Genomic DNA, 15,988 nt, shown 5'->3' with positions numbered 1-15,988 from the left:
CAAAATACTGGAGCACAAAACAAACAAACAAACCTAATTGTTTGAAAGGTGTTTTCCAGGCTGGTTGTATTCATTATAGCAGCTTCTTCTTCTTCGTCTATATTTTGGTGGTGTTTTTCTGTAAGGGGGGGGAAAACCCCCAACCTGTGAGTTTAACTCCGTGTCTCTCCCCCTCCTCTGGCCTGTTTTTTCATAGGTGTCCCATTCAGGAGGAGGTGCAGGAGCCTCTAAATTGTTCTGAAAGGGGAAAAGGAGAACAAACGGGGGAAGTGGCCATGGCTACAGCTGCCTCCTTCTTCTCCAACGGACCCGGACCGTGGACGCCGAGCGACACGGAGATGAACACCATCTACCGAGACCTGGAGCTCGGCACCGTGCTCACGCTGTTCTACTCGAAGAAATCTCAGAGGCCTGAGAGGAGGACGTTTCAGGTGAAACTAGAGACGAGGCAGATCATCTGGACCAGAGGCACGGACAAAATCGAAGGAGAAAGTGAGTAGTGTGTGGTTCGAGTTCATGCTTGTTTGAGGGTCGGGCTGGACAATATGATGTCATATCGGTATTGTGATGTCGTAGCTGATTGTCCAGTCACGCTTTTTTTTAAGAAATATTGCTGGATGATACAATAAATTAACATCGTGATACAGTGCTATCAAAAAAAGTTCTACCTTGCACTAACTAGACAGTAAACATTTTTGACCAATTTTTGTTCCTTTTCCATGTTTTTAATCATTATTGTTATTTGTAACGGCCTGGCTGAACGATGTTTGAGTATCAGACGTGGTGTTGGATGTTAGTTGAGATTAGAGAAGGAACTGGACGTTGGAGCTTGGACGTTACTCAAAGGACATTAGAGATCGGGCTCTACAGAATGCACTGGATTGGATGTTCGTATAAATGATGTGATGTAATGGATGTTAGATATTAGAGATTAGACATCAGGGCTTGGAAATGGGATGTTACAGGACTGATGTTAGAGATTAGACACTGGGATGGAGGTTACAGATTATGGATGTTAGAGAATGAATTGGACATTCCATAATGGAGTGGATGTTCCTGAGTAGATTAGATTAGAGATTAGACGATGGAGAACACGTTGGTTGTTAGAGAATCAGACTTTAGAGTTTAGACTTTTTTTTTTTGCCCTTTACCATTCGTTTCACTGTCTGGTTTTGTAGTAATAGTTGAATAACGTTGCTTCGTTCTGACATCTGATCTTTGCTTGTCAGACGTCTCCATGGTTACAGCTAATAGCTAGCTGATCAGATGCTAATTCTTGTAGTAATTGTTTAGTTGTTACATCATAATAATAAACAATGATAAAGTAAAATGATGACGTCATTGACTTTTTTTTTTTCCCTCCTGACTTTGCAATTCTGTTCCTCGCAAAACTTTTAATATTGTGATATTTTCTCGCAATACGTTTTCTCCATATCGTAGACTCCTGCACGGTGCACGCTTTGGTTTTGGCGTTTTGCAAAACCATGACGGAGAAATTGTGTGTGTTGGAAGTGTGTAAGAAACTAGGATTCGGTTGATGTCGTCCTTCTTGGAAAAACACGTCATGATGTTAAACTCCTTTGATCCGGTGTGAAATAATGGTGTCCCATGAACACCTGAGGGTTTGATCAGAGTCTCCAGCTGAACTGTTTGTGAACTGGTCAGTGTTTCAGTGCTACGTCTTGATCTAATTTGGATTTAATTTTCCATCCGTGTGTGTGTGTGTGTGTGTGTGTGTGTGTATAGCTTTGTTTCCTCGTTAGAGTCGTCATCTCAGCTTGGTCAGGTTCACCACATAGAGGTGGTGGTGATGACGACGATAGAAAGTCTGTCATCAGGACGGGTTTACTGTTAAAGTTCTGCTTTATATTGATTTTTAAAAAAAATCTTGTATAAATAATAAGAGTTAATGGGGTCAGGGTTTTTCTCAAATACAGAAATAAAGGACGTGTGCAGAATAATAAAATAATTAAGACACCATTAATTACATGTGAAGTGAGGTGGATGTTGGCGTATCCCAGTGGCTCGCCATCTTTTTTCTGATGTCTGGTCGTACATGATGATGATGATGATGCTGCGAAACGCATCATGGATAAAAGCAGTTAAAATAAGATCACTAATATACATAAAGAGTGCTAAATTGTTCAGGAGATCGTGTACACAGTGTCGTAAAACTATAATCACTGGTCGTCATGGTATTTATTTCTACAGTATGTCAGTATAATTCTATTGATATTGATTGAGGGCATAATTCTGGATCATTCTCCATAAATATGGGACCGAGCGCTGATCCGATACCCAGGATTGTAATCAGACCGATGTTCCTGTAACAAATGGAAAAGATTGGAGTTGTGTTTGGAGAAGATTTAGAATTTTTTTTTAAACTCTACATGGTTAAATATAAAGAGCGGAATTTTTTTTTTAAATTGTCTGTTTTTTTCCTGTTTTTCTTGAATAAAATCACTTTTAAAGCTGACAGTTTTCAAAGGAAAAACATCTTAAGATATTTTTTTGGGGGGGGGCTTTTTTCACCTTTATTGGATAGGCCAGTGTAGAGACAGGAAATGAGCGGGAGAGAGAGAGACGGGGAGGGATCGGGAAATGACCTCGGGCTGGAATCAAACCCGGGTCCCCGGATTTATGGTATGACGCCTTATCCACCTGAGCCACTACGCCCCCAGGAAAAACATCTTGAATGGATAACGAGATCAGCTGATAGCCAACATTTCAGGATCGGTATTTGTGTATCGGAAAAATTGTCTCGTCCGATCTTTCGAGTCCGATTCTGAGCGTCTATATTAGCGCCTGGGATGAAGGTCGGTTCCTGTTATTGTGGAAACGCTGCATTGTGAACTAGTCCATTTTAATGGTTTGAGTGATGCCAAAAAAAAAAAGTGTAGTATCATGGTATGAGATGATGTCATGGTGTGTTTAAGAGATTTTGTTGAAAAATTGTTGTAATGTTAGGAAGTTAGATCCCCTCTGCTGCAGTCTAATCCCACGGTTAGTTCACAGGTTCTGTGTAATGCGGCGTTTTGCGAAGTCAAATGTCTCGTCTGTTCTTCTAAAAGCTCTGACGGTGCGTCCTGTCTGTGCACACGCACAGAGAAACGAGCGTTTTTAGAAGTTTGCTGCTGCTCCTGATCCAACATGGCCGACGGTGACGCTGCGGGACGTCTCAGGGACTTGCAAATCCTGTGAGGATTTTCCTTCCCTAAAAACCAGCTGTCTCAGTTACTGTACGTGTTAAAAATGTCTCCAGTGTGTCCTGTAAATCCAGCATCATCCAGGTAATTTACTGTATAGCTTTTATTTTTATGTTTACAGACCATGATGCGTCTGAACGGGGAAGAGCAAATCCGGATAACTCTACTCGTGGGAAATCGGAGTCAGTGTGAAAAGTAGGAATGTCGAGTGTTTGTGTCAGCGTGTGATTGAAGCACAGAACACTGTTACTCCTTGGGGTGTGCACAAATATTACTGTTGGTTTGTTTTGTTTTTTGATTTGATTAATAATGTTTAAATTCGTTCAGTTCGATATCAGTCAGTAAAATTTATGGATCGATCTTTGAGGCTAAAATGTATAGTTCTGAGTGAACGGGTTTCTAGTTTCATTTCTGCTGTGATTAAACAAAGCCAGAGAAGTAAATCTGGAAATCTGCTGTACAGCATTTAATCACTCGTTCCTTTTTTTTTTTAAGATTATTTTTTTGGGCTTTTTCCACCTTTATTGGATAGGACAGTGTAGAGACAGGAAATGAGCGGGAGAGAGACGGGGAGGGATCGGGAAACGACCTCGGGTCAGAATCGAACCCGGGTCCCCAGATTTATGGTATGGCGCCTTATCCACCTGAGCCACAACGCCCCCTAATCACTCATTCCTACTGAATCATATAGGATCAAGTCAAATCGTTAGCCCGTGAATCATAATCAAATCGGATTGAATCAGATTGTAAGCTTGTGAATTAGAATTGAAGAAGAAGAAAGAAGAAGAAACCTTTATTTGTCACATGCACACTTCACGCACAGTGAAATTCATCCTCTGCATTTAACCCATCTGAAGCAGTGAACACACACACCCAGAGCAGTGGACAGCCACACCAGAGCGCCCGGGGAGCAGTCAGAGGTTCGGTACCTCGCTCAAGGGCACCTCAGCCAGTGATTGAGTCCGATTCACGAGCTAAAGACTTGATTCAATCCAATTCAATTCCAATTCACAAGCTAACAATCTGATTCAGTCCGATTCACAAGCTAAACATTTGATACATTTCGATTCACAAGCTAAATCTTTAGCTTGTGAATCGGACTGAATCAAATCTTTAGCTTGTGAATCGGATTGAATCAAATCTTTAGCTTGTGAATCGGATTGAATCAGATTGTTGGCTTGTGAATTGGAATTGAATTGGATTGAATCAAGTCTTTAGCTCATGAATCGGACTCAATCAAATCTTTAGCTTGTGAATTGGATTGAATCAAATCTTTAGCTTGTGAATCGGATTGAATCAGATTGTTAGCTTGTGAATTAGAATTGAATTGGATTGAATCAAGTCTTTAGCTCGTGAATCGGACTCAATCAAATCTTTAGCTTGTGAATCGGGTTGAATCAGATTGTGAGCTTGTGAATTGGAATTGAATTGGATTGAATCGTCTTTAGCTCATGAATCGGACTCAGTCAAATTTTTAGCTTGTGAATCAGATTGAATCAAATCTTTAGCTTGTGAATCGGATTGTGAGCTTGTGGATTGGAATTGAATCAGATCTTTAGCTTGTGAATCGGATTGTGAGCTTGTGGATTGGAATTGAATCGGATCTTTAGCTTGTGAATCGGATTGAAACGGGTTGTGAGCTTGTGGATTGGAATTGAATTGGATTGAATCAAATCTTTAGCTTGTGGATTGGAATTGAATTGGATTGAATCAAATCTTTAGCTTGTGAATTGGATTGAATCGGATTGTGAGCTTGTGGATTGGAATTGAATTGGATCTTTAGTTTGTGAATCGGAATTGAATCAAATTGTTAGCTTGTGAATCGGAATTGAATCAAATCGTTAGCTTGTGAATCAGAATCGAATCGAATCAGATTGTAAGCTTGTGAATTATAATTGAACCTGATTGAATCAAATCCTGAGCTTGTGAATTGGGTTGAATCAAATTGTTAGCTTCTGAAATACAGTTGAATCAGATATAATCAAATTGTTAGCTTGTGAATCAGATTGAATCAAATCGTGAACTTGTGAATCGGAATCGACTCGGGGCGTCTGTGCCAATACCCAGCTCGAATGACTCCTCCTGCCATCATTAACCACGTGTTTTGTGTTTTGAGAAAAACGGTGCAATAACTGAGCGAGTTCTGTAAATAAAATCTTTTGTTTTGCCGTCTTTTTAAAACGTCCTCGTTCTGGGGCTCTGTGTGTCTGTAGAGCGACAATTTCTGTCATTTTGCAGATCAGGAAAAAAAATAAAATATTTTCAACCTAAATGAGTAAATTTAGACGCTTTACTTATCGGCTGCAAAATTCAGCAACTATTGAATAAGTGATTTTTAAGAAATGGAATTTGGATTTTTTTCCCCCTCATTTTTGATTCATTAAATCCGGATACGTTTAATCACTGATGAATAACAGATCATTTATGACAATAATAATGGTAACGTTTGCCATCCGTGTCGTTTGTTTCCGTCCCAGACGTGAGAGAGACGTTGTGCGAGTTTAATTAGCGTCGATGTCGTCTGCGCTTCTGAACAGATGCTCGTCGTTTAAAGAAGAGTTTGGAGCAGTGAGAGGAATTCGAGTGTGGAATTCAAGCTGCACTGCCTGATTTTTATTTCTTTATTTCTTTATTATTTTCAGGAGTTTATTTTTTCAGTTTTAAAAAACAAAAGGTGTCATTTCTTCGTATCACGGTATTTTTCATGTAATTTGTTTTATTGTATCACTCGTCTCTAAGCCTGCTTTGCAGAAAGGTAACTTTTTGGGGCAGAGCTCTGTACAGAGCAGGCAGTGAACGTCATGTAGGCCTTTGTGTAGCAGCTGGCTGTCTGTACACACACACACACACACACACACACACACAGCGAGAGAGAGAGCAGGATGCCTCACACACAGCTGCACTCTGCTCCGGATGCAGCAGCCGAGCAGGAAAAATGGCCGGGGCGAGATTTTCTTTTCCTCCTTTCTCTCGGCTCTCTGTGGCTCTGAGAGAAGGCGCTCGGCGAACACGGGGTCACGTGGCACACGTCTGAGGTGTGGCTTTTTTCCCCCCCTTTTAAAAGACAGTTTTACTCGAATGAAATAAAGCAGAGTCACGTTGAGCTGTTACACATCACATGGCCTCAGCTGGCTCTTGTTATGAAACGAGGTCCTTCATGGCAGGTTTCTTTCTGGATTTGTTTTCTAGTGTTTTTTTTTTCCTTTTATTTTAAACTTCTTCAAATATTTCTGATTTATGTGGTCACATTTACTTTAGTTCTCCAATCAGCCGATCCCTCGACAGCAGGACGATGCAGAAAATCATGCAGATACAAATCAAGTGCTTTGGTTACCGTTTGCAATGTTCAAACATCAGAACAGGAAAAATTGTGATCTCACAGTGAAGTGTGACTGACTTTCACTGCGGTATGGGTGTCGGTTTGAGCCAGATGAGTATTTTTGGCTTGTGTATTTGAGAAGCTGCTGATCTCCTCCTGGGGTTTTCACACACAACAGTCTCTAGAGTTTACACAGAATGGTGCGGAAAACAAAAAACATCATCGAGTGAGCGAGCGACAGTTCTGTGGGTGGAAACAAACGCCTTGTGGATCAGAGAGAAGAAAATGGACAGATATGAGGTGGTTCGAGCCTCCCAGGAAGGATACAGTAACTCGTATAATTACTCTTTACAACCGTGGTGAGCAGAAAAGCATCTCAGCATGCAACAGGAGAAAGAGCACAGTGGGTTCCACTCCTGCAGCCAAGAACAGGGATCTTAAGGCCAATTTATGCTGACAACGCAGTCCTCGCAGGCGGTGTCGCAGATAGCGTCTGCGTAGCCCCCCCCCTTTGCAGACGCTCTGCACGCACCTCCCAAAAATTGTGACCACCACAGAAGCCTCGCAGACAAGAGGGCTCTGATTGGTCCACTCTACATCCGCTGTACACACACTTCCGCTTCCCTACTTTCCCGGTTTGGTTTGGTTTCACGACCGCCATTTTTAAAAACACGAGCGAAGATGGAGCAGCACGAGGAGCAGTTGATCGAGGAAGTACGTACATCTATACGACTCCAGTTCTAGTCATTATAAGTAACCGGAGGATAAACACTCCACTAACCACACCCACCAACTACTCCTAGCGACTTCGCGCCCCCTTGCATTGTAGCGGTGAAGAACATCGCGCACGCCTATTACTCCCCGCTCAACGATAAATTACAACTGTCTGCGAAAAGCTATCTGCGAAAGCCTTGTCGCAAGAGCATGCAGAGGCCTTTAGAATCAACACCATGTTCCTATTAAAGTGGCCGGCGAGTTTGTATTACCAGATGTGCAAAACTTTACGTGTGTTGCATCGGAGGTCCGTAATGTCATCACGACTACGACTTGTCTCTCAAAAAACACACCAAAATAGCAGATGAACCAACTGACCTTTAGGCAAGCTTTTAAAAAATTTTTTTTTTTATAAGACCTTTTTTGAAGCCCCGCCCCTTCCTCTGTCACCTCACTACAGTAAAAGGAGAATGTTTGTTGATGTATTTATTAATGTGACGCAAGATTCTCGGTGTATGTTTGAGTTGGCTAACATTTTGACATGTATCTAGCTAACATCAGTGCAGTGTATTTATTCCAGATATCGTCTAATAAATTTAGCCAGAAATGTTTTTGTTTAAAGCTTTCGTCGTTTTGAAAGGAAAAAGGAAACGATATAAAATGGAGATACTCACTCAGAGCTTCAGTATTACCATGTGATCATCTTTACACGACTGTGATATCCAGTGATGTTTGCACCGATGCTATGTTACATTATATTACCTGGCACGTTACGTATTTTGCGCAGGAGCTTCGTAATTTAAAGCTAGACGGCCTTTTGATTTCATAAAATCGGTGAAATTTAGTTCCGTCTGAAATGTGGTGATTGTGATATCTGTTTATTTCTGTAATATCTCACAAAATATCAGGTCATTCTGTGGCTGGGAAGTTATTTAATTTGAGGGGATTAAAGCAAATAATGGGCATGAAATCGCTCGCTTGGCGCAGTCAAGCAGACAGAGGAAGTCCGTGTGCGCATGCGCAGGTTTACCTTCTTCTTCTTTTGGGTTTTACGGCAGCTGGCATCCACAGTGTTGCATTACTGCTTTGAGCGTGCACTGACAGTTCCATCATTCTGTCGCTAAACGAACAGCTGATCACACCGAGGTGCTCGCCGAGCGCCGATGTTTATTAGTTTGATATTTCCTGCGTTTCCTTTCCTTCGTATAGAACATAACGTCTTTTCTTCTCGCTTTCTTTCCGTTACTGTAGTCGCTCTTTCATGTTTCATTCGCACACTCGCGTCCTCCATTTTTCTCTCCTGTTTCAAATTTGTATCCCACAATGCCTTGCGCAAACAGCGAAAGCCCACTACAGGATGTGATGCATGACGTATCTTGAATTGGGTCATGGTGAAGCAGGAAAAAATAGCGGAGAATTTAGAGCCATGTGATGATAAATTCATTAATTGTTCTGTTTAAAAAAAATAATAATAAAATTGGAAGTCTGCGATTCGAATTCTGTAGCTTTCGGTCACTAAACAAAAAATTGCGTGTCGGGGAAAATTCGTTTTATGACGTACACTTGAAAAATCTGAACGGCGGTCTAGCTTTAACATCAGAGAAACATATCGCGTCTTTTTTCTTTACTGGTGGTGAACCTGTAATTGACGGTTGCGTAGTTTTTTATTTTTTTTTTTAAATATATGAACTAAATTTTCACAGGAAGCTCCGCCCACTTCCTCACCAATGACGTGTATCCTTGCTTGTTTTTTTGGGACATGTTTTGAGTTCATTATTATGGAGTGAAATGAGCATGTGTTCGGCTGAGCGAACATAAAACGTACTCTTGTTATCTGAATACGTTAATATTTATTCAGACGGAAAATGATTGAAAATCAGCACTTTATTATTATTATTTATTTTTTTTACCTAAAGCATCAGATCTGACGTTTTAACAATAACTTGAGTGCTGATGAATTGTTCCTGTCGTTTTTTCTTTTAATGCTTATTTGTCTTGTAAAAAAAAAAATCACCTAAAATCCATCATAGTTTTTTTTTTTTTTTCCCCTTTTTTAACCCAACTGCACAGCTGGTAATATGATCACGCCCTGCCGTACTCGCCTTAAACCTGAAATGGTGGAAATGCTCCTTTTCCTGTCTTTTTTTAAGCCTTAAATTGTTTAGCGTGATTATTTCAAATGGAAACTCACAAGCACGGGGAAAAAAAAAATCAATACCACCCAAACAAAGGGTAATTTAACCCTTTAATGATCTGCAAATAATTGTATTCCGCTTCTTTAGAAGACATGTTGTATCGATAATGACAGATCCAGATCTCGATAGCGATTTCTGTTGAATTAAAGTAATGCCGAGGTGATTTTTATATCTTTTAAAAAGTGTGACGATCACGAATAGTGACGCAGTAACGTCATGGTGACACACGAGGATCCGACGGCTCCAGACTCGGACACGACTCGGAACAGGAGAAAGTTATTAAAAGTAGAGCGAGGTCTGATTTCCTCTCCACCTTTTCACACGAGGGTGTTTGGTTGCACGCCGCAGGAGGAAGCCAGCCGCGTGTTTTGAAAGCTGCGTCGCTGTTCTTTATTCCGTGTTTGTGGCTCGTTCAGTCCCAGGGATATGAAAGGAGAAGTGTAGCAGAGAGATGCAGCTCGAGTCCTGGTTAGGAAAATATGGCGTGTAGAGAAGCGCTTCGTGTTACACGCAGGGTCAGGATCGTATCCTGGAGGTGGTGGACGTGGCACGATGTAAAATAAATAATGACGTAAAGCACGAATAGAAAATTTTCAGACGGTATGAAATGGCGTCGCATGAGCAGTTTTTAAAATCTTTTTTTTTTTACAAATTTTTAAAAATCCTACTTTTACGCTAGCAAATGATTATTCACGAGTATTGCTTGTAGGTTGTTTCCTGTGGGCGTGGCCTGTGTCGCATTTCTGCTTTTAGTTTTATTTCTAAAGCTAAAACAAATAACGCATTGATCACTGTTTGATTTACAGGTTACGCAAAACATGCTAGCCGCATACACATGCCAGGCGCAGCGTCGATCGCCACGACTTCCTTCCTAGCTATTGGAATTTTTTTTTATGATTTTTTTTTCGTAAAGTCTTCGTATGTGTATAATGAGCGGTCATATGAAACAGGATAAGATGAAACCACAGTTCTTCCAGTTTTACTTGTTTTTTTAATCAAACAGGAAACAGGAAGTAAAGTTAACAAGTGTAGAACTGAAGAAACGCAGGAACTTACGTGCCGTAGGATCGGATCGCCGGAGGAATCATTCGAGATGACTTTATGTATTTATTTATTTTTATTGGACAATAGTAATTGTATAGAATTTGAGAGAATCTCAGGTGAAAAGGTTGCATTGTTGGTTCTGTGTTACACACGTACGCTGGCTTCCAGCAGATTCTTCTGTATCTAATCCCAAAATTTACCGCGGTGCTGCTGTTGTGTCTCAGGAACAAGTGCAGAGAAATGATTTGGACTGAAGTCTTGGCTTCGTGTGAGAACACGAGATGTTATGATCCACGTTTAATCCAGTTTTAGCGTTCGTGTTCTTTTCGAACTGCTGCTCAGTGACTACGTTTACATGCACGTCCAAATCGAGCTGCTGTTGGTAATCGAGCAAAGGGTCCCAGCAGGGGTGCCAGAGAAATCCAATCCTACATGCACAAGTGAAATCGGGCTATTGTGCAAGGTGCATTGTGCACCCGAGCCACACGTGGCGCTACACGCCCCATCGTGTTGGTACACTTCCGGTTGTCGTCATGAAGAAGAGCTATAGTGTTGCCAGATACTGCTGACGTTTTCCAGCCCAAAACATGTTCAAATCCGCTAAAATGCACTTAAAACCCCCAATCTGGCAACACTAGTTCCGTGTTCAAGCTGTTAGGCTTGCTCTAACAGACTGTATGGCTACAAACTGTCCGGCGCAGACCACTGTTTTGTAAGACAACTTATTTTGCACAATAATATTTTTCTAAAGTCCATTTTTTGCTTACAAAAAAATATTTTTTTTTGCTTACAATTTAACTTATGTCTTAATAAACACACAAAAAGTTCAATTGTTTTGTTTTTATTGAAATTCTTCAGATGTTGGACATTATATACACACAAATACAATGACTTGTTTATGTACACAATTCACAGCTATGCAACAGCTGTACAGATGTATTTGGTGATACAGTAAGTGAGCTAAATTTTAACAGTGCAAACAATGCCACAAAAAGAAAAGATTCATGCCGTTGTCATGATTCGTTGTCATGCCGACCGAGGCTGTTGTGTTTCCCGCTTGTGGTCTCGTCACTCGTCACTTCCAGAAGTAGCTCGATAGGGTATACATGCACAAAGTAGCTCGGCAGAAATCACATAAACTAGGTCGTGTAGCTCGATTCCGAGAAATCAAGTTCGGTTCAATTTCAGCCGAATTAAGGTGTATACATGGCATTTTGAACTTCGATTTCAGTCGAGCAACGGCAGAAATTCGATTCTCTCTATGTGCATGTAAACGTAGTGAGTGCCTCGTATGAAGATCCGTTTCAGTGGCTGTTTGCACTCGGGATTGAGAGCGTCAGCGCCGTCGCTGTGTGTATCGGCCGGCCACGCCTTTCACTTTATTCTTGTGTTTGTTGTCGTTCTTGTGCACTCGCTGTTCCTCCCGGTTGGAAGCGCGTTGGCGGCACTTTGCCCGACTTCCAGCGCTAATGTGACAGGAAGTGGCGTTTCCCAGCAAAATTCCCCGACTCAGCGGGGTGGAGTCCTGAAGTGAATAAAAGCGAATCCTGCTTTCAGTCTGTGCTTGGGGTTCATGCTGATGCGCTTTTTTGAAATTAGTGTATCCTGATACTTGAGATTTTTGTGTGTGGAAGTTTTAAAATGGAAATGAATTATGATAATATTGTCAACAACAAAAAGTACATTGAGATTAATATGGTAATAAACACATTCCAGATGTTTTCAGACTTGTGCATGTTTTTTCTGTGCCGTGTTCATTAAGTGCACATTTTGTCAGTGTTTATTAGAATTTGTTTTGAATTTAGAGGTAGAATTTGCATTTTTAAAAACATAGAATTTGAAATTATAGGTTACGGTTCTGAGATTTTTAAAATGTAGAGACTTTTCCGAGATTTGCCCCCCACGGGAAAGAGTAGACACTTTTTTTTTTTTTTTTTTTTTAATGTTTGTTTATTTATTTATTTAGAGATTTACCCCCAGGGGAAGGAGGAGACACTCACCCCCCACCCCGATATTTGGCCCCCCCATGGGAAGGAGGAGACACTCTTTCTGAGATTTGGCCCCCAGGGGAAGGAGGAGACACTCTTTCTGAGATTTGGCCCCCAAGGGAAGGAGGAGACACTTTTTTTCCTGAGATTTGGCCCCCAAGGGAAGGAGGAGACACTTTTTTTTTTTTCCTGAGATTTGGCCCCCAGGGGAAGGAGGAGACACTATTTGGAGATTCCCAGGAAGTGGCCAAACAGAGTTTTCAAAAATTTCTGTGTGCTACATTTTTGTTTTATATTAAAGCAATCCACATACAGTACAGAAATAAAAGATTTTGATTGGATGTGGCGTGCATTTAATTAATATTTCCTTCCTACGAAAAATGACGCGCTCACTGGAACCATCAGCACGCAGGTATTACTTCCTGACTGTAGTCACGGTAACCATAAGACCATGAAACACCCTGTTCTGTGATGTAATTCAGCGCTTTGTTGGTAAAACAGTGAACTTACTGTCACCGATGAGTGAATTTTAGAGCATGATGTGGTTGCTATGGTGACATGGAGGTTTTTTTTTTTTTTTGAATATCTAAAATCGACCCATTGTGTCAACTGTTTCCTTCGACTGTTGCGGCACGAACACGGGGAAATAAAACTACAAACATTACACCAGGATTCCGCAGTCGTTTTTGAAAACAATGAACTTCATTTGAAAATGAAAACCGAGATTGGAGTTCCCTTTCACAAAACTGGCCTAAATCCGTGTGTGTGTGTGAGAGAGAGAGAGAAAGGGGAAGATGATGGTGTTTGTGGTTGGTACTCAGATCAGAGTGTTCAGTAACGTACACTTTACTTCTCCATCAGCGCTCGGGTCATGACGCTCTCTGAGCTCACGCTTATTCAGCGAGTTTCAGCACGGCTAATCATGATTCGTGGAAAAAAAGCGAGGTATTTTCACATTTAGGTTTGCTAAAATAAACGAGATTGAATGAAACAGCAGGAAGGGGAGGAGTTTTGTAGCATTTAAGTTTCTTGTTATGGATGATCTCTGGTTCGTATACGATGTTGGCAGTAGGAAGTGATAAAATTGTAGATTCTCATCGGTCGCATCAACAGAGCCGCCATCTTGGATGGGTTGAGCTTCAGGACATGAATTTCTGTAAAAGTGTTAATCTCAATGCAGGAGTCACTGAAACCTCGAAATGAGCAGCGAAGATTTGCTTTTTACAGATTAACGCTGGCAGTATGTGTGTTTATTTTAGCTAGCAGGTTATAGCTAGCTTGATATTAACAGGGTCGGCTCATGCGTCCCAGAATCCTCTGCGCTCAAAGAGCGAATCGCCATTTTTCCATGCCAAAACGTTCCACAACAACTCCGTGACATCGGAAGCCAGGGATCTTAAATTGTAACGTGAAAACCGAGTCCAAGGAGTCGTTTTGGATTTTTTTCGACTGATCAGGTGCGAAGGAAAGAAAGTATACGGCGTACTTTTGTTCAGAGCTTTCACGTATGACGCATAGATGAAGGAAAAAGTTCAGGATGGGTTTGGAAAGGATCGCAAACGGTGACTTTGCTGCGGTTTCGCTGCACAGAGAGCGGACACTGTAGCGTTCTCATGCTTTCGAAACATAAACAAAGAACTGGATTGTGGGAAGGATGATCTGGGCCCTTTCAGGAGAAGTGCCTTGGATTTCTTACAATTGTCTAGTTTTTATTATTATTTTTTTTAAGTGAGTCTGTATAGCAGTTTGCAGGTCTTATCTCAGTTTGAGATCTTTCCTGTTCATCAGGAACTCCCTCAACATTACAAGTTATCCCTCTGCTTTATGGATAAAGTTTGTAATAATGAGTTGCAGGGTCGAGCCACAGGTCTTTGTAGCGGAGCAGAACTCCATAATTAAGAGAATACGGTAACGCATCGACCTGATTTTTGGTGGCTTTTGAGACCGTACGACGGCCGTACATCCGAACTACACCTGAGTACTGCCATCGGAACCGGATTGTAAATGCAAGGCAACGTCTCTCATAAACACTTGACCACCTGAGAATGAAATGTGTATCTTTATTTCCACAAGACAGATAGGTTTTTAATCCAGCATGCATTTTTAATTTGGGATTATTTATGAACACATATTTTACAGAAAATATTCATGACTGTTTCATATAAAACGAGTTAAAACAGTTTTTTATCCGTCCACTCGCTTGTTGGACAGGTGACAGTTTGTGTCATATAAGGACGATAGATAGACGGATGTAAGCACAGGAAGAGTTTTATTGAAAACACGCTCGCAAACTGAGATAAAGGCCGAGTCGAAAAATGGTGGAGTGAGGCACAGACAGGATATCGGAGAGAACACGGTACTCACAGTCTAAAAACACAAACAGGGTCCTTATATAAATGTCTGTGCTGTGATTGAGCTCTAATCAGGAACAGGTGCATGGGGATTAATTCTAATGGTGCTGTGTGTGTGGATGTGACAGATGAAACCAGACAGCTGTGTGGCGTATGGAGTGTGATATTGGATGGTAACTCTGCAGTAGTGGTGTAAAGTGAAAGCGCTGGTTCACTGCTGTCCCCCAGGCACCCAGCAGAGTCGCACCATAATGAATGCGCTGGTGGTGTTTCTGGCGCATGGCAAGGAATAAATACGTATCGTAACTGCGATGCGTCTCTCATTATTGGTTTCACTGTAATGTCACGAGACAACGCAGCGATTTATTGAGGTGAAAAACACGACACGACACAATTCAGTGGTTCACTCATGGTGCTGTAATATTATTCTATTCAGGGGGATTTTGAGCTCTTGCACAAAATATATTTTGCTCATAAACTCATCAGGGGCTCTGATTTTAGGCAGCGGCTCAATATCTATATTCAACCTGCGCTGGCGTTGGAGTGAATCTTGACCTTTCCAGTATGGTGGATGTGTGGTGCAGTGGTGTTATAGACCCCTTTCACATGATGTCACCGCGCCGCGAGATTTTGTTAGGCGCCATATTGGAAGACCAAGTACATGCACTCACAATATAAAACAAAGTACGAGCGAGAGTAAAGTGACACGATGGATGATAATTCGGGTTATGTGAGTACATTACCAGCTGCAGAAAGGGCACGGTATGTGGAGAAACTAGCGGTGATTGATGGGTTTGACCCATATGATAAGCAAGGGAGAATGGAAACAGAAGGAGGACCGGACACCAATTCTGCCATCTGTTTGCTACCCAGACATTGTAAACTATTTGTTGTTTACACCCAGTGCCTACACTCAGTGTTCGAACTATGCCGATATTTTCGGGGGCCCCCTTTTTTCCCTTGGGGGCTTGCGCTTGTCTCGGAGCGCGGATCTCCAAACACATGAGAAGCCTATCTTGCGCACATATCACGCGGACTCCACACCTCCACACACGCATCGCGTCTGAAGTCATAACTCATCAGGGGAAATTGTGTCCGCATTGGCATGTTCAAAAAACAACCTCGCGTCAACAATGATACCACACGCAAGAAAAAAAAAAAACAGTCAGGC

General features: G+C 41.5%; 1 protein-coding gene across 4 annotated transcripts in view; it reads left to right on the top strand.

Moving 5' to 3' along the window:
* plcg1 (phospholipase C, gamma 1) overlaps window positions 1-15,988 on the top strand; it is a 100,067-nt gene that overhangs the window by 896 nt on the left and 83,183 nt on the right. For all 4 annotated transcript variants that reach the window (XM_060937156.1, XM_060937157.1, XM_060937154.1 and 1 more), the window contains exon 2: window positions 197-492. In XM_060937156.1, the coding sequence (XP_060793139.1) occupies window positions 276-492 (217 nt within the window). In that variant the 5' untranslated portion in view covers window positions 197-275. The remainder of the gene's footprint in view (window positions 1-196; window positions 493-15,988) is intronic.

This window comes from Neoarius graeffei, chromosome 13 (genome assembly GCF_027579695.1).
Source record: "Neoarius graeffei isolate fNeoGra1 chromosome 13, fNeoGra1.pri, whole genome shotgun sequence".
Classification (NCBI taxonomy): Eukaryota; Metazoa; Chordata; class Actinopteri; order Siluriformes; family Ariidae; genus Neoarius; species Neoarius graeffei.
This window is presented reverse-complemented; position numbering and strand designations above follow the sequence as displayed.